Consider the following 25,785-nt stretch of genomic DNA (forward strand, 5'->3'; position numbering starts at 1 on the left):
CTCACTGTCCCAAATTTCAGCGACATCGGACAATAAATGTGCCTTTTATGGGTCCAAAACCTTAAATCCAGAAATCGGTCAATATGGCAGCTATACCCAAATCTGAACCGATTTTGGCCAAATTAAAAAAAAAAATGTCAAAGGGCCTAAGACAACTCACTGTCCCAAATTTCAGCAAAATCGGATAATAAATGTCGCTTTTATGGGCCTAAGAACCTAGATCCGCGAATCGGTCTATATCGCAGCTATATCCAAATCTGAACCGATCTGAGCCAAATTGAAGTAAGATGTCAAAGAGTCTAACTCAAATTTCCCAAATTTTAGCAAAATCGGATAAAAAGTGTGGCTTTTATGGACCTAAGACCCTAAATCGGAGGATCGGTCTATATGGCAGCCATATCCAAATCAGCACCGATCTGTGCCATCTTGCAGAAGGATGGGGATGGTCCTAACACAACTCACTGTCCCAAATTTCGGCGACATCGGACAATAAATGCGCCATTTATGTGCCTTAGACCCTAAATCGGAGGATCGGTCTATATGGCAACCATATCCAAATCTGAACCGATCTAGTCCAAATTGATGAAGGATATCAAGGGGTCTAACACAACTCACTGTCCCAAATTTCAGCAAAATCGAATAATAAATGTGGCTTTTATGGGCCTAAAACCCTAAACCGGCGGATCGGTGTATATGGAGGCTATATTAAGATATCGTCTGATATAGCCCATCTTCGAACTTAACCTACTAATGGACAAAAAAAGAATCTGTGCAAGTTTCAGCTTAATAACTCTATTTTTAAAGACTATAGCGTGATTTCAACAGACAGACGGACGGACGGACATGTCTAGATCGAATGGATATTTCTATATGTTGCAAACGGAATGACAAAATGAATATACCCCCATTCTTCGGTAGTGGGTATAATAGCAAGTTTTAGAACTATAAGGTAAGGACAGAAAACATTTTTAGCCGGAGTTGACTACATCACTTGACTTTCAGACGACTTAAATTCATAAAATCTACAGATTAATGAACTAAAAGTGGAAACTCCGTTAAGTTTGGTCGAGACAAACTTTCGAATACCAATACCGAATACTATTGGTATTCGGCCAACCTTATGCTAATAACAAGGAAGATGAAGGTGACATTAAAAAACTTTTTCGAAACTATAAAATATTCTGAAACAACAAAGGAAATTCAGAGCTATAATGTTCACGGCAGAACAGAAGAATTGCTTTGTTATTAGAGCTATATGGGGTTATCAACTGATTCGGGGCATACTTGGTTTGGATATTGGAGACCATAGTAGAAGTCATTGTGCAACATTTCAGGAAAATCGGATATGAATTGCAGCCTCTAGAGGCTCTAGAGTTAAAATCTGGAGATCGGCCTATTTGGGAGCTATATCAGATTATGGTCCAATTCAGACCATATTTAGCACATATGTTGGAGGTCATATGAGAAGTCGTTTTGAATCATTTTAGCCAAATCAGACAAGAACTGCAACCTTTAGGGGCTCAAAATATGGCACATAAAAAAAATGTCAAAATATGGGCCAAATCGGTCCATATTTTGATATAGCTGCCATATAAAACGATCTTGTGTCTTGACTCTTGAGCCTCTAGAGGGCGCAATTCTCGTCCGATTTGACCGAGATTTTGCACGTGGTGATTTGGTGTCACTTTCAACAACTGCGCTAAGTTTGGTTCAAACCGGTTCTAATAATCTGCTATAGCTGCCATATAAACCGATGTTGGATCTTGACTTCTTGATCCAATAGAGCGCGCAATTTTCATCCGATTTGGCTGAATTTTTGTATGGGGTGTTTTTTTATGAATTCCAATAACTGTGCTAAGTATGGCCGGTACATAACCTGATATAACTATAATCTGATATATATATAAACTGATCTGTGATCATGGCTTCTTGAGCAGGATGGCGCCCTTTAAGGGCTCAAGAAGCAAAATAGGGAGATTGGTTTATATGGGAGCTGTATCAGGCTATAAGTCGATGCAGACAGTATTTGGCACGTAAGTTGAAGGTCATAGGAGAAGCCGTTATACAAAATTTTACCCAAATCGGATAGTAATTACGCCCTCTAGAGGCTCAAGAAGCCAAGACCCCAGAACTGTTTATATCACAGCTGTGTGAGGTTATGGATCGATTTGAGCCATACTTAACACAGTTATTGGAAGTCATAACAGAACACGTCATGCTACATTTCAGCCAAATCGGATAAGAATTACGCCCTCTAGAGCCCTAAAAAATCAACGGCAATTATATGGCAGCTATATCAGATTATGAACCGATTTGAACCACGAAGTGGCCATCAAGAAGTGATAATCGGACAATACATAGAAGTTAATGGCATACAACCCAGCCGAGGTAATTGTTTCCACTCTATATATGGTCTGCAAAATTTTAACAAAATTGGACGACAACTGCGGCTTCCAGGGGCTAAATGTGAGCTATATCAGGTTATAGACTGATTTGGAACAGACTTGGCAAAATTATTGAAAGTCGTAATAGAACAAATCGTACAAAATGTTCACCACATCGGCTAGCAATTGCGGCTAGTAAGAGCTCAAGAAGTCAAAGAGAGAGATCTGTGTATATGGAAGTTATGTCTAAATCTGAACCAACATGGCCCATTTGCAATCCCCAACGACCTACATCATCAAGTAGTATCGGTGCAAAATTTCAAGCGGCTATTCCTATTCGTTCGACCCGTATCGTGTTTTCCACAGACGGACGGACAAACATGGCTAGAACGACTCAGATTTTAAAGACGACCATGTTTATTCGTTCGACCGCTTTCGTGATTTCCACAGACGGACGGACGGACAAGTCTATATATTGGGTTGCCCAAAAAGTAATTGCGGATTTTTCATATAGTCGGCGTTGACAAATTTTTTCACAGCTTGTGACTCTGTAATTGCATTCTTTCTTCTGTCAGTTATCAGATTTTATTTTTAGCTTGCTTTAGAAAAAAGTGTAAAAAAAGTATATTTGATTAAAGTTCATTCTAAGTTTTATTAAAAATGCATTTACTTTCTTTTAAAAAATCCGCAATTACTTTTTGGGCAATCCAATACTTTATTGGGTCTCAGATCAAAACTTCAAAGTGTTACAATTAAATGATTAGATTAGTATACCCCCATCCCATGGTGGTCTCTATAAAAATTTAGATTCAGACTGCTCGATTTTCGCCCAAAATATGACTTTATATGGTGAGAACAATTTTATTTCACTTGTTTCATTTCTCCACTTTATGCCAATCCAAACCGTATTGGTTTACGTCATTCCTAACTTTTTTCTAAGACCACGCTATTCTTGAGTTTTTTTCCATTTGCCAATACAAATACAAATTTACCCATGAACATTCCATCTCTCATATCAAAAAGTCCTGTCCGATACAAATTTAATATCAATGATGAGGAACCTCCGTTCTATTGCCGAGTCCCAACGGCTTGCCGCTGAACGACACCACTTGAGTAGAGAAGTTTTACGTCTGATTACCTACGGTAAATACCTCACAAGTGTCGCAAGCACTAAGAGGAGATAATTACCACTGAAAGTGTTTTCTGGTGTTCCTGCCGTTCGTCGTTTTTGGGTTAAAAAACAGGGGAGATACTTCACTTGTATCAATGAGTGCAGTTCAAGGGTCTGCTGCCGGATTCCATGTCAGATTCATGTGAAAAACAGTTTATGTTCCCATTGCTTCCATTTCGCAGAAATCTATGGGAATGATTCCACACTGGACAATAATCCCTGTTCCAGTGAAGCCTTTAATTAAAATTTTTTCCATAAAGGACAATGGTCAAACCCATCAAATGCAGCTTCCCACTCTAAAAATGTAAAGGACAATCATTTGAAGAGAGGGGAGGATTTTTTTTTGTTTATGACCTTAATAAAAGAGGGAATAGGAATATTTCTCGAAATTGAGGAATAAACACAAAAGAAAGCTTTAAAGTTTGCTGTGGAAAGATAACACTACGTATTAAAAACTTCCATGACGACACTAATGCTGAACTCTGCCACTGGGAAAGAATGGTTCGTCATCATTCCGAATGATGTGTGGGTAATTGCACTGAACGTTCGCTGAAATCTTTTATGATGAGAACGAAATATTTCTGGCACGTTATCCCTACATTCATTCAACGAATGCTACCCTACATACTTTGCATGGCTAGTGCATAGAATCTTTGGAATTATCTGCATTCATCTTCTTGCTTGATGCATTTGTAGGCATTCAATAGCCTTCAAACGAAATGGCAACAGGATGGTCAAAACGACCATAAAAATCATCAATGCGAAGCTCAATAGCAACCAAATGAGTTTCTTTAAAGGGTGATTTTTTTATACCCACCACCGAAGGATGGGGGTATATTCATTTTGTCACTCCGTTTGCAACACATCGAAATATCCATTTCCGACCCTATAAAGTATATATATTCTTGATCAGCGTAAAAATCTAAGACGATGTAGGCATGTCCGTCCGTCTATCTGTCTGTCTGTTGAAATCCCAACAGTTCTTCAAAAATTGAGATATTGAACTGAAACTTTGCACAGATTCTGTTTTTGTCCATAAGCAGGTTAAGTTCGAAGATGGGCTATATCGGACTATATCTTGATAAAGCCCCCATATCGACCGATCCACCGATTTAGGGTCTTAGGCCAATAAAAGCCACATTTATTATCCGATTTTGCTGAAATTTAGGACAGTGAGTTGCCTTAGGCCCTTCGACATCCTTCGTTAATTTGGCCCAGATCGGTCCAGATTTGGATGTAGCTGCTATATAGACCGATCCTCCGATTTAGGGTCTTAGGCCCATAAAAGCCACATTTATTATCCGATTTTGCTGAAATTTGGGACAGTGAGTTGTGTTAGGCCCCCTGACATCCTCCGTCAACTTGGCTCAGATCGGTCCAGATTTGGATATAGCTGCCATATAAACCGATCCTCCGATAAAAGGCGCATTTATTTTCCGATGTCGCCGAAATTTTGGACAGTGAGTTAAGTTAAGTCCCTTGACATACTTCTGCACATATCGGTCCAGATTTGGATATAGCTGCTATATAGACCGATCTCTCGGTTTTAGGTTTTGTGGCCACAAAAAACGCATTTATTGTCCGATGTTGCCGCAATTTGGGAAAGTGAGTTGTGTTAGGCCCTTCGACATCCTCTTCAATTTCACTCAGATTGGTCCGAATTTGGATATAGCTGCCATATAGACCGATCTCTCGTTTTAATGTTTTGGGCCCATAAAAGGTGGATTTTTTGTCCAATGTTGCCGAAATTTGGGACAAAGAATTAAGTTAAGTCCCTCCACATATTTCTGCTATTTGGTCCAAATCGGTGAAGATTTGCATATAGCTGCCATATATACCGATATCTGGATTTAAAGTCTTGGCCCCAAAAAAGGGGCATTTATAATCCGATTTAACTGAAATTTGACACATTGACCTATGTTAGGCTTTTCGACATCCATGTTGTATTTGGTTTAGATTGGTTTATTTTTAGATATAGCTACTAAACAGACCAATATTTTGTTTTGCACAATTGAACAATGACTTGTGCCTATTAGTATTTGGTCCAAATCGGATCATATTTCAACATAACTGCTATGGAACATAAGGTATGCACTTTTCAGCGGATTTTGATGAAAGGTGGTTTACTTATATACCCGAGGTGGTGGGTATCCAAAGTTCGGCCCTGCCGAACTTAACGCCATTTTACTTATTTAACCATAGTTTTTGAAAAATCAAAAGAAAAACACTAACAACTAAACAAGTTTAAAAATCGGCCTGGCCGAACTTTGGATACCCACCACCTTGGGTATATAGCTTTATCTAAATAAAGTCCACTATATCTAAATATTGTTCGATCAGAACCATATTTAGGTCGGATGTTAAAGGCCTTAACCTACTCACTGTTTCAAATTTCAGCGAAATCGGATAATAAATAAAGCTTTTATTGGCTTCAGACCCCTTATCGGCAGTTCAGTCTATATTTTGGCTTTATCTAAATATAGTCCGATCAGAACCATATTTAGGTCGAGTATCAGGAGGTTGAATATAACTCACTGTTTAAAATTTCAGCGATATCGTATAAAAAATAAAGCTTTTATGGGTTTCAGACCCTTTATCGGCAGATCGGTCTATATGGAATTTATATCCAGACAAAGTCCGATCTAAACCATATTTAGGTCAGATATCGGGAAGCCTTAAACTGTGCTCTATTCCAAATTTCAGCGAAATTGCATTACAAATAAAGCTTTCATTGTTTTCAGACCCTTTATCGGGAGATCGGCCTATATGTCAGCTATGTCTAGATATAGTCCGATCTGAACCATATTCAGGTCAGATATCAGGAAGCTTGAAACAACCCACTGGCAAATTTCAACGAAATCGGGTAATAAATAAAGCTTTAATGGGCTTCAAACCCTTTATGGGGGACCGGTCTATATGGCAGCTATATCTAGACATAGTCCGATCTGAACCATATTAAAGTAGGGTATTGGGAGGCTCAAACTAACTCACTGTTGCAAATTTCAGCGAAATAGGGTAATAAATAAAGCTTTTATGGTCTTCAGACCTTTTGTCATGAGATCGGTCTATATGGTAGCTATATCTAAATATAGTCCGATCTGAACCACATTTAGGTCAATTGTCGGGAAACTACTCACTGTTTTAAATTTCAGCAAAATCGGATGTAAAATAAAGTTTTTATGGGCATTAGACCCTTTATCCGAAAATCGGTCTATATAGCAGCTATATCCAAATATGATCCGATTTGGCCCATTCAAGAACTTAACCAGAGTGCATCAAAAAGATGTATCAGTGCCAAGTTTCAGCTCAATATATCAATTTTTGAAGGCTGTAGAGTGATTACAGCAGACGGACGGACGGATAGACGGACAGACACACGGACATCATTAAATCGTCTTAGAATTTTACGGCGATCCGAAATATATATACTTTATAGGGTCGGATATTGGTATTCCGATGTGTTGCAAACGGAATGACCAAATGAATATACGGTGGTGGGTATAAAAAAATATCGCATATATGATGTCTGGTGAAGAAATAACCGCTGTTTTCAATTTTCGTGAATTACTTGCCCAAGTTTTCAGAAACGCCAGATGTCGGAGATGTGTGGTGCGCTTTAAGCGAAATTTTATGTGCTCCCTTATAGTAACCAACACGTAAAAGCGTACTAAGTTCGGCCGGGCGAACCTTGGGAACCCACCACCAAGGATTCTGCTAAAATATGGGAGCTTTATACGGTTATAGACCGATTTGGACCGTACTTGGCACAGTTGTTGAGACGTATAACACAAAATTTCAGCCAAATCGGATAAAAATTGCGGCTTGTTGGGCTTAAGAATCAAATCAGGTTACAGACTGATTTGGACCTTTCTCGGCACAGTTTTTAAGTGTCATAAAGAACGCTTTGCGCAAAATTTCAGACAAATCTAAAGAAAATTGAGGTTTCCAGGGGCTCAAGAAGTCAAATTGGGAGATGGGTTTATATGGGAGCTATATCAGGTTAAAGACCGATTTGGATCTTATTTGGCACAGATGTTGGGAGTCATATCAAAACACTACAAGCTTAATTTCAGACAAATCGGACAAACATAGTGGCTTCTATGGGCTCAAGAAGTCAAATCGGACGACCGGTTTATATGGGAGCTATAATCGATTTGGATCGTACTTGGCAGAGTTGTTGGAAGTTATAACAAAACACTATGCGCAAAATTTCAGACAAATCGGAAGAATATTGAGATTTCCAGCAGCTCAATAAATCAAGTCGAGTGATCGGTTTATATGGAAGCTATATCAGGTTATCGACCGATTTACACAATACTCGACACAGTTGTTGTCATAACAGAACACTACATGCGAAATTTCAGTCAAACCGGATAAAACTTGTGGCTTCCACGGGCTCAAGAAGTCAAATCGGGAGATCGGTTTATATGGGAGCTATATCAGGTTATAGACCGATTTGGACCATACTAAGCATAGTTGTTGAAAGTCATAACAGAACACTACATGCAAATTTCAGTCAAATCGGACAAAAATTACGGCTTGTAAGGGCTCAAAAAGTCAAATCGGGAGATCGGTTTATATGAAAGCTAGATCTGAATCTGAACCCATATGGCGCATTTGCAATCCCCAATGAACTACATCAATATTGAGTATCTATGCAAAATTTCAAGCGGTTAGCTTTATGCGTTCGACCGTCCGTCTGTCGAAATCACGATAGGGTTCGAACGCGTAAAGCTAGCCGCTTGAAATTCTGCACAGACACTTTATATTAACATCGGCCATTGAAGATTGCAAATGGGCCATATCGCTTTAGATTTGGATATAACTCCCATATAAACCGATCTCCTGATTTGACTTCTTGAGCCCATGGAAGCCACAATTTTTGTCCAACTTGACCAACCACCAGCCTATAAGCCAAGCCAAACTATCGGTTTTTTGGATGCATCAGAACTCTTGTACGACATGTGGTTGTTCTTCACCCCAAATGCGACCGTTTTGCCTGTTCACATAAAATTAGGTGCTGTCGCAGATCATGAATTTGAATAATAATCTATTTCAAAGATTTGCTGTTGTTGCTCATTTGTGAGTTTCTCTGAGATGAAATTGCAGAGTATACTGAACACTTTTCACTTTCACAGATCATGTTTGGACACAATTATCAGCCAGTGCAGGCATTCCGAAAAACTTAACTCATGAAAAACCACCCTTTAATATTGAAGTAATTCTTTGCTCTTACTTACTATCCAACAAACACAAAAGTACAGGACAAGAGCAAATACCATAAAATGAAATAAAAATTTGAAAAAAAAAATATTTTATCAAAGAGAACAAACCTTGATGCATTTTGATAATTTTTTCTTGAGTTTTTCGGGTTTTTTTTCCTTCTTTGTTTTTTATATCCTATAACACTGTCCTTTCATTAATCAAGCTGTTTCCTTCCTTACATTCATTTCAGGTCACCGCAGTATGAGAACGGCCACAAATTTCTTTCTGCTGAATCTGAGCATTGCCGATTTGCTCATGTCATCCCTGAATTGTATTTTCAATTTCATATTCATGTTGAATTCTGACTGGCCATTTGGCACAATTTATTGCACCATCAATAATTTTATGGCAAATGTAACGGTGTCGACATCGGTATTCACCCTGGTGGCCATATCCTTCGATAGGTAAGTAAGAAAGTTTTTTCCGCGTATTTGTTCTTTTGCAATTGTGTTTAAGGTTAAAACAGTGGTACACGTGAGAGAAGTTAAAAGTGTAAATGTTCGTAGTTCGGCGTTATTAAGCAGCCATTGAGTGGAGCGAACATGTTTTCATTTCACTTCTCAAAGAAAAACATCTTATCTCGAAATAGGTACTACCTATTACAAAAAATGTTTAAAGCCTTTTTGGAGGGAACTCAAAACGAATTCCAAAGAACCAACATCAGAGGGATGCGCAATTTGTTCCCAACCTTTATGTAAAGGTGGTGTTGACAGCGGGATGACGGCAAAAGTGAGCGAGGGCTTTTCTAAGATCACAAGAAGTCCAAGAAAGCTATCCGGGGCACGACGAATGACACAGAGTAGTATGCACCGGCAGCGCAATCGGGCGATAGTGCAGGATGCTGGAAGGGATAGAACTGACATTACAGGCTATAGAAGATGGAAAGCGAATCAGATCTCCAGAAGAGCATAACACTGCAAAGACCCCGAAGAAGAAACAGAGCTCCCCGCTTTCAAGTACTTTGGGAAGACCGAGACAGCCTTTCCGCAGGGAGGCTAAGTCAGAGCAGGAACGAAGGAAGCGCGCACTGTTCTTGAGTCTTCATGGAGGACTGTGACTTCCAGTGAGGGCTGAAGGATAAGATGGTCGCTGCGAAAGGTAATGTGGCACCCTCTTACGCCAAAGTGGCAAGGAAGCACAACAGAGATGAGATGACTTATGCAGTCCTCGATATCGGCAGTACATCTTGTAGGATTCCACCAGATCATCGGTCCGATGTGTATCAACTTGTAAACGATCGGGTTTTCGAATATGTAATGAACTCTGAAGGGGGTCCACCCATACAAATTATGAGCTGCGAGTATAGAGCGGCCATCTTAATACAGTCAAATACCTTGTGAGTAAGAAGGACATTCCTCAGCTCACAAAGGCGATGGTTTTCATTAAGAATTAGGGCGGCAAATTCGCGACGGAACGCATGATAGAAGTCTTAAAAAAGCAAAACCATAATTTGGTCGTGGAGAAATGGGAAGTTTTTAACAGGGGAGGAAAGAAGGAACTCTCCTTGTGGTGGGCATTGATCAAATCTCCGTGACATTGTTGGCTAAGACTGAAGTCGTGACGAACAACGAGACCAAGGCCACTTTTTTCAAGATTGGGAAGACTAATATAGGCAAATATCCTCATTTTGAACTATCAGGCAGTACAGTGGCAGGACACTCAATACTACCTAATGAACAGGAGGCCGACGACGAGACAATCACCGACCCTCTTAATATTGGGAAGACAAGGATAACCAACGATCCTAATACTAAAACGTTAGGCAGTGCAGGGACGAGAGACTCAACACAGCGTAAAGAACAGAGACCCGAAGACGGAACCATCAAAGACTTTCTCGAGAATAGGAAGACTAGAAGGGATAAATATCCTAATGCTGAAACATCAGGCAGGGCAGTGTCAGAGAACTCAATGCCGCCTAACGCACAGGGACACGACGATAAGATCATAACCTACTCCCAAGAACCCCATTTACTCAAAATTTGGAAGACTAGTATAGGCAAAGATGCTAATATTGGAACATCAGGCAGTGCAGGGACGGTAGACTCAATATAGCGTAACGGGACCCGATGATGGAACTATTACTGACTTTCTTACGATTCGGAAGACTATTATATGCAAAAATCCTATTATCATCAGACAGTGGAGTCACAGGAAACTCAGCCTAAGGAGCAGGGAACGGTAGACGATGAGATCATCACTGACTGAACCATATTAACTACCAATTATTCTATGTTAACACAGTGTTATTTGTCATTAAAATTTAAATTATTTATTTTCCCCAGAGTTGTTGTAGTTGTAGCAGTTTATTGTGTTCTATTTTTCGTCTGCTTGATTCTGTTGAGTGTCAAGACCCAGGATCTCTGCGACTAAGATGGGGTGCGTCCACAAGGATCTGGGTCTGAGTCGAGTGGGTCTGGCCGAGCAGTTAAACAGGTGACGTGTATCGTGCGGTCCCTGGTTACAATCGGGACATACATCTTGCACGTCGGCATGAACCCTAGCTCTGTGGAAATTGAGGCGGCTACATCTGCCGGAACGTAATTGAGCCAGAACCACTCTGGTTTGCCGGGGGAAGTCGATTTCGTCGGATGCAATGGGTGGCGGTCGTTCTCCAAGGACTACATTCACCCGGTAGCCAATTACCGCATCTGCTACCGTGTCTGCATGAATGTTGATATGCCGCTTGGTCTAGAGGTTCTCTTTTGTAGCGCTGAACCTCACTTCTTCTATCCACAAGATGATGATTTGGATGGTTTCTGCGATAACAGCCCAAAAGGTATTGCTTAGACAGCACGTAGTTATGTCTTCGCACTGGTAGGATCTTTGTCTCCTGATGTAGGTGGCCCACATGAGAACTGAGGAGACAGCCCGTCGCAGTTCGGAGGGCGGCATTCTGACAGATCTGAATATTATTCCACTGCGTGTCACAAAGTTGACGAGACCACACTGGCGCTGCATAACTTACCACAGACCGGCCAATTGCTTTGTACGTGGTCAACAAGGTTTCTTTGTCTGCACCCCAAGTGCTGCCAGCAAGTGACTTGAGGACCTTGTTTCTTTTTTTGACTTTATTGCAGATTGCTATGGCATGTGAGGAGAATGTGTAAGAGGTGTCAAATGTGACGCCAAGTATTTTGGGACACTTGATGGTCGGAATCATTTCTCCATCGACCATCACAGTCAGCTCAGTATTCACCTCACGCGTATTTGTAGTGAACAGTGTGGCTGAAGATTTGGTGGCGGATATCTACAGATTTCTTGCAGCGAAATATGAGGCAAGCTCGTTGAGGTAGACGTTCAACCTATCGCAGATATCATCAATGGATGGGGGGCCTGATACCATGATCGTACAAACGTCCGCATATGATACGATCTCTATGCCCTCTGGAGGGGGTGGAATGGAGGATAGGTAGAGGTTAAACAGTGCCGGAGATATCACCCCACCTTGGGGAACTCCCTGTTTCACTCTACGGTGTTTCGACTTCTTATCCCTAAATACTCTCTATGCAGTCTGAAGGGGGTGGAATGGAGGATAGGAAGAGATTAAACAGTGCCGGAGATGTCACCCCACCTTGGGGAACTCCCTGTTTCACTCTACGGTGTTTCGACTTCTTATCCCCAAATACTTCTAAATACCAGCTTAGGGGTATGGTATGGAAAACAATTATGGATTTTATAAGTAGCGCAGAATTCCTAACTTAGATTTTCTTTTTATACCCTCCACCATAGGATAGGGGTATACTAATTTCGTCATTCTGTTTGTAACTACTCGAAATATTCGTCTAATACCCCATAAAGTATATATATTCTTGATCGTAGTGATATTTTATGTCGATCTGGCCATGTCCTTCCTTCTGTCCGTCCCTCCGTCCGTCTGTCTGTAGAAAGCACGCTAACTTTCGAAGGAGTAAAGTTAGCCTTCTGAAATTTTGCACAAATACTTCTTATTAGTGTAGGTTGGTTGGGCTTCTAAATGGGCCATATCGGTCCATGTTTTGATATAGCCGCCATATAAACCGATCTTGGGTCTCGACTTCTTGAGCCTCTAGAGGCCGCAATTCTTATCCGTTTGGAATGAAATTTTGCACGACGTGGTTTGTTATGATATCCAATAACTGCGCCAAGTATGGTTTAAATCGGTTCATAACCTGATACAGCCGCCATATAAACAGATCTTGGGTCTTGACTTCTTGAGCCTCTAGAAGACGCAATCATTATCCGATTGGAATGAAATTTTGTACGACGGATCTTCTCATGACCATCGACATACGTGTTTATTATGGTCTGAATCGGTCAATAGACTGATACAGCTCCCATATAAATCAATCTCTCTATTTTACTTCTTGAGCCCCCAAAGGGCGCAATTCTTACTCGAATTGGCTGACATTTTACACAGGTCTCCAACATATAATTTAATTGTGGTTCGAACCGGACCATATCTTGGTATCGCTCTAATGGCAGAGCAAATCTTTTCTTTTATCCTTTTTTGCCTAAGAAGAGATGCCGGGAAAAGAACTCGACAAATGCAATCCATGGTGGAGGGTATATAAGATTCGGCTCGACCGAGCTTAGCACGCTTTTACTTGTTTGACTTCTGTTTGTGTTCCGGCAAGGAATAGAGCCCGTAGGATTTCACAATAATTTAATATGCTTTTTTCGCTGCGAATGAAGTCAGTACTAGGCTTTAAACAGAAACTGTGCCAGAAATTTCAAATATACGATCCATGCTGGAAGGTATATAAGATTCGGCCCGATTAAGCTTTTTACTTGTTTACTTTAAGACACAGTACTTACACAGTGCAAACTCTATGAATGTGTCTTTATGAACACCTTGTCGTACCTTGCAAAAACCAACAATGCCATGAAAAGTTTTTGTGGTGCGAAATTTATGGAGTCACACTTGATTACTCCATCCCGTTTCAATTCACCCTACTTCCATTTTTGTGTATCTGCAATAAATCATGTAAACATTTTGTGACACAAAAACCATTTATCTTTATGTTTTTTTTTCTCCATTCTTCTCTCCCCCCTCATACTTTCAGATATATTGCCATTGTGCATCCTCTGAAGCGGAGGACATCGAGGCGTAAAGTGCGCATCATTCTAGCGTTAATATGGATCTTGAGCTGTATCCTGTCGGCGCCATGTCTCTTATATTCCAACACCATGACAAAAAGGTAAGTCAAGGTCTTATGAATGGGCGTTTTTTCCTATTTTCATTGCATGTAGGGCTGGCGGAATAGTGCATTCAACACTTTTACACTGTTCCCATTTGTAAGCGAACATTGACAATCCTATGGGGAGTTTTGTTCTGTTGGAAAATTGCTATGGCTTTTTTGAGTGGTTTTCGTTCTATCCTACCACATCATTATTTGCGGCAATCACATACAATTCGTATGGAAAATCTTCGGAGGGAGTACAAGAGTGGCCTTGGAAACCCTTTTTGCGACTGTCTTCAATCAAGAGGATGGTTTATTGGAAGCATGATTGCAACAAGTTTCAAAAGATATGTTGCTGATTATTCCCTGATGAAAAGAGTCCATGTGACTTTGGATACAAATAATTGTTAATTCCAAGAAAAAATGGGAATTACTTTTCGAAAGAAACCAAATAAACCACCAGAGCCATATTATATTACATTCTTTATTATGTACAACAACAACCCAACGGCGGAAATCAGTTGCCTTTCTCTTGAAAACTAGAAAAAATTACCTTACAAGAGAGCTGATACACATGCACACAGAACTTCCAAAATTTTGTGTTATTGAAAGCCTAAAACAAAGCATTTTGTCAGCCATTGAAAATGTCACTAGTCATTCCATGACAAATTCTGCGAATATCCCAGCGGGAAACTTGGATAAGAGTAGGGAGGCCTCATATTTTTGAACACGCCTTGTTAAATAGCAAGGAGCATGGCAGGTCTCTGACATGGTAAATATCGAAGGGCTGTTAGAATTTGTTTTACTTTGTTTCAGGTTTAATTATAGGCCTTGTGGAAGGTTTCTACATGTGGGTCCTTCTAAAGTTTCCCGCTGGGAATGACTTCGACAAAAGCCCAATATGTGTTTGATATCGGCTTCCTTTTTGTTATACCCACCACCGAAGGATGGGGGTATTTTCATTTTGTCATTCCGTTTGCAACATATCGAAATATCCATTTCCGACCTTATAAAGTGTATATATTCTTGATCATCGTAAAAATCTTAGACGATCCGTCCGTTCGTCTGTCAGTCCGTTCGTCTGTCAGTCCGTTCGTCTGTCAGTCTGTCTGTTGAAATCACGCTACAGTCTTTACAAATAGAGATATTTAGCTGCCACTTTGCACAAAATCTTTTTTTGTCTATAAGCAGGTTAAATTCGAAGATGGGCTATATCAGACAATATATTGATATAGCGCCCGTATAGACCGATCCGCCGATTTAGGGTCTTAGGCCTATAAAAATCACATTTATTATCAGATTTTGCTAAAATTTGGGAAAACGAGTTGTGTTAGACCAGTCGCCATCCTTCTTCAATTTGGCCCAGATCAGTTCAGATTTGGATATAGCTGTCATATAGACCGATCTCTCGATTTAAGGTTTTGGGCCCATAAAAGGCGCTATTATTGTCCGATTTTGTCAAAATTTGGGACAAGGAGTTGTGTTAGGCCCTTCGACATTTTTCTGCAGTTTGGTCCAGATCAGTTCAGATTTGGATATAACTTCCATTCAGACCGATCTCTCGATTTTAGGTTTGCGACCCATAAAAGGCGCATTTATTGTCCGATGGCGCCGAAATTTAGGACAGTGCGAAAAGTTAGGCCCCTTGATATATTTCTGTAATATGGCATAGATCGGTTCAGATTTGGATATAGCTGTCACATAGACCGATCCGCCGATTTAGGGTCTTAGGACCATAAAAGCCACATTTATTATCCGATTTTGCTGAAATTTAGTTCAGTGCGTTGTGTGAGGCCTTTCGACATCTTTCTGCAGTTTGGTCTAGATCGGTTCAGGTTTGCATATAGCTTCCATATAGACCGATCTCTCGATTTAAGGTTTTCGACCCATAAAAAGCGCATTTATTGTCCGATGTCGCCGAAATTTGGGACAGTGAGTTATGTTAAACCCCTCGACATACTTCTGCAATATGGCCAAGATGGGTCTAGATTTAGATATAGCTGCCATATAGACCGGTCTCTTGATTTAAAGTTTTGAGCCCATAAAAGGCGCATTTATTGTCCGATGTCGCCGAAATTTGGGACAGTGAGTTATGTTAAACCCCTCGACATACTTCTGGAATTTGGCCCAGATCGATTCAGGTTTGGATATTGCTGCCATAAAGTGAGTTGCGCTAACCCCATCGACATCTTTCTCCAATTTGGCCAAGATCGGTTCAAATTTGGATACAGCTGCCATATAGACCGATCACTCGATTTAGTCTTGGCCTCATTAATAGTACATTTATAATCCGATTTCGTTGAAATTTGACATTGTGACCTATGTTAGACTTTTCGACGTCCTTATCGTATATGGTTCAGGTCGGTCTATATTTGGATATGGCTACAAAGAAACCAATAATTGTTCTTCAAAATTTAACAATGACTGGTACTTATTAGACCATTCAATGTCCGTGTCGAATTTGGTTAAAATCGGACCATATTTCGATATATCTGCTATAGGGGCATAAATTATGAATTTTTTACCGGATTATGACGAAAGGTGGTTTACATATATATCCGCGGTGGTGGTCATCCAAAGTTCGGCCCGGTCGAACTTAACGCCTTTTTACTTGTTTGTATTGGGTTGCCCAAAAAGTAATTGCGGATTTTTTAAAAGAAAATAAATGCATTTTTAATAAAACTTAGAATGAACTTTAATCAAATATACTTCTTTTACACTTTTTTTCTAAAGCAAGCTAAAAGTAACAGCTGATAACTGACAGAAGAAAGAATGCAATTACAGAGTCACAAGCTGTGAAAAAATTTGTCAACGCCGACTATATGAAAAATCCGCAATTACTTTTTGGGCAACCCAATATTTTGTTTACTTTTACAAAGACATGAGGAACTCATAGCTGAGAAATGCCCTTATAGAAGGTTTTCTTTTTATACCCACCACCATAGGCTGGGTGTATTCTAATCTAATCATTCCGTTTTTAACACCTAGAAACATTGATCTGCAACCCCATAAAGTATATATATTCTTGATCGTTTCGACGTCCTGAGTCGATCTAGCCATGTCCGTCCGTCCGTCTGTCGAAATCACGATTGCGGTCGTACGCGTAAAGCCAGCCGCATGAAATTACCTAATTTTAAAGTAGGTCGTTGGGGTAATGCAAATGGGCTATATCGGTTCAGATTTGTAAATAGCTCCCATATAAACTGATCTCCCGATTTGACTTCTTGAACCCTTACAAGCCACAATTTTTGTCCGATTTGGTTGAAATTTTGCACATAGTGTTCTGTTATGACTTACAACAACTGCGCCAAGTACCGTCTAAATCGGTCAAGAACCTAATATAGCTCCCATATAATCCGATCACTAGATTTGACTTCCTGACCACTTGGAAACCTCAATTTTCATCCAATTTGGCTGAAATTTTGAATGCGGTATTCTGTTATGACTTCCAACAACTGTACCAATTACGGTCTAAATCGGTGAAGAACCTGATATAGCTCCCATATAAACCGATCTCCCGATTTGACTTCTTGAGCCCCTGGATGCGGCAATTTCTGTTTGATTTGGCTGAAATTTTGCATATAGTTTTCCGTTTCGACTTGCAACAACTGTGCCAAGTATGGTTCAAATCGGTTAAGAACTTGATATAGCTCCCATATAATCCGATCTCCAGATTTGACTTCTTGAGCCCCTGGATGCCTCAATTTTCATCGGATTTGGCTGAAATTTTGCACATAGTGTTCTGTTATGACTTCCAATAACTGTGCCAAGTACGGTCAAAATCGGTTCATAACCTGATATAGCTCCCATATAAACCGATCAACAGATAAAAAGTTGTGGACTTATTTCCAATGTTTTTCACCGTTTGCACTACTGTGCACCGCCAATGAAATCAAGCAAAACTGGAGCAAAAGCTCCAATAAAAGTAGTGAATGCTCGAACAAATGTAATGAAAGAAGACATCCATGTTTAACATCTGTGTTAGTACCAAAAACCATGCAATTGCTACTCTTCAGTTCATACGGTGGAATCCGTCTTTTCGTACAGTTATTCAATCAATTTTACCGATGATACACCAATGCTAAGTAGCTTATAAATCATTGCCGTACGTGATATTCTTTCAAAGGCAACTCTTAAATAAAGGAAAAACTCATAAGTTTTCTTGTTTCTGTTCCAGTCCAAATGGATGCAAATGCAAATTTGCCCATGAACATTCCATTAAGGAACGGGGGCAAATTTTTGGAACATCAATGGGCGCTGTCCGATTAAAGTTTAAGGCGAATGATAAGCGACCTCCTTTTTATAGCCAAGTCCAAAGAGATTATTGAATGAAAACAAGTAAAAGCGCCTTAAGTTCGGCCGTGCCGAATTTTACACTGAAAAAAAAGTTGGTCCAAAATTGCAAGTGCTGCAAGTATTAGCATGTGTAGGTAACGTGAGGAAGATGATGAGACGTTGGGGCATTTCATATGGCTGCTAACAGACACCGGCTCCGCCTTTAGGCTATTTTTTGTGGGGATATGTTAAAGCGCACAGACAAGCCCGCTTCAATGACGCAGTGGAAAACAACATTGAAGCATTTATTCGTGAAATTCCGATCGAAATGTTGGAAAGAGTATGCCAAAATTTGACTTAGTGGATGAACCATTTGAGGCGCAGTCACGATCAACATTAGCATGAAATAATCTTCAAACATTAAATTATATGGACCGTACTATCAATTCAAATAAAGATTTCATGCATTTTTCTGAATTTTACGTGCTTTTCTTTGAACAACTTTCCCATAGCTCCTGAGAAATATTTAAAAATTAACAAGTAAAGACTGCTAAGTTCGACCGGGCCGAATCTTATATAACCTCCACCATGGATCGCATTTGTCGAGTTCTTTCCCGGTATCCCTGTTGTGCTGTATCAAGCCATAAAACGATTCAGACCATACTCGACACATATGTTGAAAGTCATAGGAGAAACCGTTGTACAAAATTTCAGCCAAATCGGATAATAATTGCGCCCTCTAGAGGCTCAAGAAGTCAAGATCCCAAATCGGTTTATATGACAGCTATATCAGGTTATATGCCGTCTTGCACCATACTTTATACAGTTATTGGAAGTCTTAACTTCATGCCAAATTTCAAGCGAATCGGATAGTAATTGCGCCCTCTAGAGGCTGAAGAAGTCAAGATCCCAGATCAGTTTTTATGACAGCTATATCAGGTTATGAACCGATTTCCACCATACTTAGCACAGTTGATGGAAGTCATACCGAAACATGTCATGTAAAATTTCAGCCAAATCGGATAGTTATTGTGCCCTCTAGAGGCTCAAGAAGTCAAGATCCCAGATTGGTTTATATGACGACTATATCAGGTTATGAACCGATTTAAACCATACTTAACACAGTTTTTGGAAGTCATAACAAAACACTTCATGCCAAATTTCAGCCAAATCGGATAGGAATTACGCCCTCTAGAGGCTAAAGAAGTCAAGATCCCAGATCGGTTTATATGACAGCTATATCAGGACCGCATTTGACACGTAAGTTGGAGGCTCAAGAAGTAAAATAGGGAGATCGGTTTATATGGGAGCTGTATCAGGCTATAGACCGATTCGTACCGCATTTGACAGGAACGTTGGAGGTAATGGGAGAAGCCGTTGTTCAAAATTTCAGCCAAATTGGATAGTAATTACGCCTCCTAGAGGCTCAAGAAGTCAAGATCCCAGATCGGTTTATATGACAGCTATATCAGATTATGAACCGATTTAAACCATACTTAACACAGTTGCTGGAAGTCATAACAAAACACGTCATGTCAAATTTCAGGTTAAATCGGATAAGAATTGCGCCCTCTAGAGACCCAGGAAGTCAAGATCCAAGATCGGTTTATATGGAAGCTGTAACAAAACATGGACCGATGTGGCCCATTTACAATCCCAACCTACCTACGCTAATAAGAAGTATTTACGCAAAATTTCAAGCGGCTAGCTTTACTCCTGCGAAAGTTAGCTGTATCAATAGTCGGTATCAATGCCCCAAACCACGTACCACTTCTATTCTAAAGCCGCAAAAGCCGCATTACCATACAGTGCGAACAAGTTTGTTTTAATTTTGCTTAATTCTGCAAATCCGCAAACTATTTGTTGTTATTTGTTATCCCATTTATATTCAATATCAAAAAAAAGCATACATATGTTCATAGATACATTTTATGATGAATTATAAGGAAATAATCCCCAGCAATGAAATAATCATGGGCATTCCAAATACTTTGTAATATTTGCTTAAAGCCACACATTTCCCTTCAAAATAACATAATAGACCAACGAAATCGCAGTGCTTTGACGTTCTTTTGATTTGTTTCAAAGCATTTGCCTACATCATGACTTTGTCATGACACAATGATGTTCTACATTCCGTGAATTGTTGATGGCAACCAATTTTAAATACATAAATTGGAAATGGGAAATTTACATACCTTGCGAATTCACATATATTGGTTTTATGAATGGCTAGTATATATGGAAAAGGCTTCATAATTTGATTTGCCTTTATTATCCGTTCGCTTTTAGATTTTATTGCGTTAGCTGATATGTTTTATTGCAAAAGTAAAAAAGAAATGAGTTCACATTTCTCTTTCAAAATTCCAATTACATGGAAATTTCAAATAACAGACATATAAATCGCCTTATCTACTTACAAACAAACGTGTATGGTGTTGCTTGTTTGTCCCTTTATAATTATGAGTATTAGAGAGGGACGTATACCATGAGAATAAATTTTATGGATATTAGTCGAAAATGTTGGATGTTTAGGCCTTAAAAGTGAAAATCAAACGATAGATATAGGAAATTCGACGGATCAGCCTATTGCTGGTTCAGGATTATGTTCAAAGTAACATGGGCGGGTTATGATCCGCACCCTCTTCTTCAACCTTACCTAATCTAACCTTTATGGGAGTCTACCGTGACATAAGGTGTGCAGTCATCTAGATTGGGTTTAAGTGCTACTACCAATCAAACTCACACACAAGAATAGGAGAATGAAGATGCCTACCAATAACATCCGAATGTTTAACTTCGCAAATTTATTTTCCCTAGGAAAGTCAAATTCTTCTGTTTGCTAGTGTAATACAGGCAAAAGCAAATTTGCACACGAACATTCCATTAAGGAACAGGGGTAATTCAATGAATGGTGTCCGATTCAAGTTTAAGTTCAATGCGAGTCCGAACGGCGTGCCGCAATGCGACACCTCTTTGGGGAGAAGTTTTTACATGGCACAGAATCTCACATATATCGCCAGCATAAGGAGGGGATAACCACCTTTGAAATTTGATTCTGATGTTTTTGCTAGGATTAGAATCCAGGCGTTCAGCGTTATAGGTGGACATACTTACCTCTGTGCTATGATGGCATCATGCTTACCTCACAGCCTTTAAAGAAATCATTACTGCAACCTTTAGTTTACCAGCATGTCATCCAAACAGACACTCAGCTGTCATGGCGGGCAACGACAGCAAAGCGGATTCTTCAAATTTAGATTGGACTACATTATATTGGAGCGTTCACAGTCTCTAATTCGTAACCCTCGGTCATCCGTTACACTTTGGACAATCATCGAAGAATTAGGTTACATGTGAAAGGTAGTTGCCAGGCTTGAAAGATTATCTTCTCTACAATTTCCTAGGATATATCGGTGGCCCGGTACCCAAAACGATTGAATTTTAAACTATTGAGCCGTGCACCGTTCATAACCACTGTGGACCGTCCACAAAAAAATTAGGTGAGGAATATGATTTTTTAGAGAACGATAATCGTTTTTATACCACCCACCATAAGATTAGGGTATACTTAATTCGTCATTCTGTTTATAACTCCTCGAAATACTCGTCTTAGACTCCATAAAGTATATATATTCGTGATCGTCATGTCATTTTAAGTCGATCTAGCCATGCCCGTCCCTCTGTCTGTCGAAAGCATGCTACCTTTCGAAGGAGTAAAGCTAGCCGCTTAAAATTTTGCACAAATACTTCTTATCAGTGTAGGTCAGTTGGGATTGTAAATGGGTCATATCGGTCTATGTTTCGATATAGCTGTCCTATAAACCGATCTTGGTTTTTGATTTCTTGAGCCTCTAGAGGGCGCAATTCTTATCCGATTAAAATGAAATTTTGCACGACGTGTTTTGTTATGATATTCAACAACTGTGCCAAGTATGGTTCAAATCGGTCCATAACCTGATATCTGTCATATAAACCGATCTTGGGTCTTGATTTCTTGAGCCTCTAGAGGGCGCAATTCTTATCCGATTGGAATGAAATTTTGCACGATGAGTTTCGCTATGACTTCCAACAACTGTGCTAAATTAGGTTCTAATCGGTCTATAACCTGATATAGCTGTCATATAAACCGATCTGGGATCTTGACTTTTTGAGCTTCTAGAGGGCGCAATGCCTATCCGATTTGGCTGAAATTTTGTATGAAGTATTTTATTATGACTTTCAACAACTGTACCAAATAAGGTTCAAAGCGCTCCATAACCTGATACAGCTGCCATTTTAACCGATCTGGGATCTTGATTTCTTGAGCCTCTAGAGGGCGTAATTATTATCCGATTTGGCTGAAAATTTGCATAACGTTTTTTCCATGACCTTCAACATGCGTGTCAAATATGGTCCGAATCGGTCTATAGCGTGATACAGCTCCCATATAAACTGATCTCTATACTTTACTACGTGAGCCCCTAAAGGGCGAATTTCTTACTCGAATTGGCTGAAATTTTACACAATGACTTCTACTATGGTCTCCAACATTAAATTAAATTTTGGTCCATAATTTGATATAGCTCCAATATTATGGCAATTATTTTCTTTTATCCTTTGTTTGCCTAAAAAGAGATATTGGGAAAAGAACTCGACAAATACGATTTTTGGTGGGTATATAAGATTCGGCCCGTTCGAACTTAGCACGCTTTTAGTTATTGAAATATTGAATATAACCTTGGAAGATTTTCTTACGACAGGACCTACATAGTGGCTACTACAGCCTCAAACGGCCATATCGAAAGAAAGATATACATGGAAGCTATGGCAAAATCTGATTCGATTTTAATGGAATTTGGAACACACGCGTAATGGGACGTCAAATAAAATATCTTGTGCTTAATTTTGTAAAGATCAGACCAAAATATATATAGGAGCTAGATATAGCTAACCTAACCTAACCGACTTTTATGAAATTTTGCACTCGTACTGGGTCGTCAAACAGAACACCTCACGCTTAAATTTTTAAAGATCGTACCAAATCTATGATTTATAGGTTGTAATAAATTTGTACCACAGTGGTGGAGTATTGTATAACAAATAAAAAGGCTTTAAGTTAGGACGGGCCGAACTTTGGATACCCACCACCTCGGGTATATATGTAAACCACCTTTCGCTATAATCCGGTGAAAAATGCTTAATTTATGCCCCCTTAACAGCTATATCGAAATATGGTCCAATATATGCGACTTTTATGTAGCCAAGACTTTAAATCAAGAGATTAGTTTATATGGCAGATATATCCAAATCTGAACCGATCTGAGCCAAATTGAAGAGGGGTGTCGATGGGCCTTACAAGACCCGCTGTCCCAAATTTCCGGAAATCGGGCAATAAATGGGCTTTATACGTCCCCAAAACCTTAAATCGAGAGATCAGTTTATAAAGCAGATACATTTAAATCAGAACCGATCTGGACCTAATTGAAGAAAGATGTTGAAGAGCCTATAATAACTCACTGTCCCAATTTTCGGCGAATTCGGACAATAAACGCACCTTTTATGGGTCCAAGACCTTTAATCGAGAGATCGGTCTATATAGCAGCTATATCCAAATCTGGACCAATCTGGGTCATCCAAAGAAGGGCCTACCTAAACCTTAAATCGATAAATTGATCTATATGGCAGCTCTATCCAAATCTGGACCGATCGGAGCAAAATATAACAAATGTGGCTTTTATGGGCCTAAGACCTTAAATCGGCGGATCGGTCTATATGGAAGCTATTCAAAATATAGTCCGATATAGCGTATCTTCGAACTTAAACTGCTTATGGACAAAAAAGAATCTGTGCAAAGTTTCAGATCAATATCTTCATTTTTAAAGACTGTAGAGGTTAGATCGTCTTAGAATGGTTTGCCCATGAACATTCCACTAAGGAACAGGGGCAAACTTCTCACAAATCAATGAGTGCAGTCCGATTCAAGTTTAAGCTCAATAATAAGGGGCCTCCTTTTTATAGCCGAGCCCGAAAGGCGTGCCGCAGTGCGACACCTCGTTTGAGAGGTGTCTCCCTCCTAATGTTGGCGACATTCGCCAGCATTAGGAGGGGAAAACCGTTGCTGAAAATTTTTTCTGATGGTCTCGCCAGGATTCGAACCCAGGCGTTCAGCGTCATAGACGGACATGCTAACCTCTGCGCCACGGTGGCCTTCGAACATGTATATGGAAGCTATATCTAAATCGGATGAAAATTGCGACCTGTAGTTTGTACATGGATAGACATAGCTAAATCGAATCAGAAACTGATTCTGAGTTGATCAGCATACTTATCAATGGGTCTATATCTCATCCTTCCGGGTGTTACAAACAAATGCACTAAGTTATAATAGCCTGTACAACAGTGGTGTTGAAGGGTATAAAAATATCATGTAGCTGTCATTACTTATTTGACAGATATACCAGTAGTAACTTAGTAACTTGGCCGTAGCAGCTAACCTGTAGTCGGATAAAGTCAATCATTTAAGTATACCTGCAGACAAAAAACAAGCATCCCTAAGCTCTTTCAACTCATTTCTACTTCATTTTTGTAGGCTGTAGCTGAAGTCTGTAAATCGTCATAGATTTCTTCAATCATAAAACATATATACACCATGTGGTAGTACGGGAATATTTTCGTGTGTTTCAGTTATAATGTCAAAAATTATTTTGTATACATCCCCACTCTATGTTGGCGTGTATTCTATACAAGTCTGATTTTCATTTCTCTCTAATCTAGTGCCCTACAGGCATATCGTATACATTTATATGTGTATCCCCTAAATATGATAATATTTATGTATGTATATGGCATATCCTCCAGACAAACACGTGTCTTAAGATCTGTTTTACGGCCTCGTCATTTTACGCTACAAGAAAAGTATTAAATTTTATTTTTCCAATTCACATTTTGCAAATGAGGAATTCATCTTTTTCCCGTTAGCGCGCTCCTCCCCTTTCCATAATAACATAAATTGGCAATTCGTTATCGTTGTGGCATATCTTGTTCAAGTTATTACTCTGGTTCCTTTGATGTCATCCATTAGATGGCAACCTTCAATGGATATCATCAGAGTCTACTCCTATGTATTTGTCTTTGGTTCTCCTTAAGGGTTGTGAAATTGTATCGGTGCCAATGTGCATCTATGTGTTAGGTTGGAGGCGCTTATTCTAATTTCTTTAAAATAAAAAGTATGACACACAATACTGCATCCCCCTGCCATCAGTGGAGAATTTACAATACTAGAATGAAAATAAGGGCGTAGAAATTAAATGGAAATTTTTTGATCTGTTATTACAACTAATATAAATACTTCTATACACCACCGATGGATAGGGGTATATACATTTAGTCATCGAAATATCATTGTGACCCTACAAATATTGATATCAGATATGTGGTCTACTCCCACATACCTTTAATTTGAGCCCCATATTTCTATAGTCAGCAAACGTGAACGGCTTGGGGGTGTTTTGTTGGATGGGCGGCCACTCAGTGAGTTGGCCTTGAAAAT

The 25,785-nt window shown here is 39.6% G+C and overlaps 1 protein-coding gene across 1 annotated transcript in view; it reads left to right on the plus strand.

The window, feature by feature from the left end:
- The window catches only part of LOC106089254 (tachykinin-like peptides receptor 86C), a 130,652-nt gene that overhangs the window by 95,558 nt on the left and 9,309 nt on the right, over positions 1-25,785 (plus strand). The window contains exons 4-5 of the mRNA XM_059361702.1: positions 9,011-9,224; positions 13,863-13,997. Of these exons, the coding sequence (XP_059217685.1) occupies positions 9,011-9,224; positions 13,863-13,997 (349 nt within the window). The remainder of the gene's footprint in view (positions 1-9,010; positions 9,225-13,862; positions 13,998-25,785) is intronic.

This window comes from Stomoxys calcitrans, chromosome 2 (genome assembly GCF_963082655.1).
Source record: "Stomoxys calcitrans chromosome 2, idStoCalc2.1, whole genome shotgun sequence".
NCBI lineage: Eukaryota > Metazoa > Arthropoda > Insecta > Diptera > Muscidae > Stomoxys > Stomoxys calcitrans.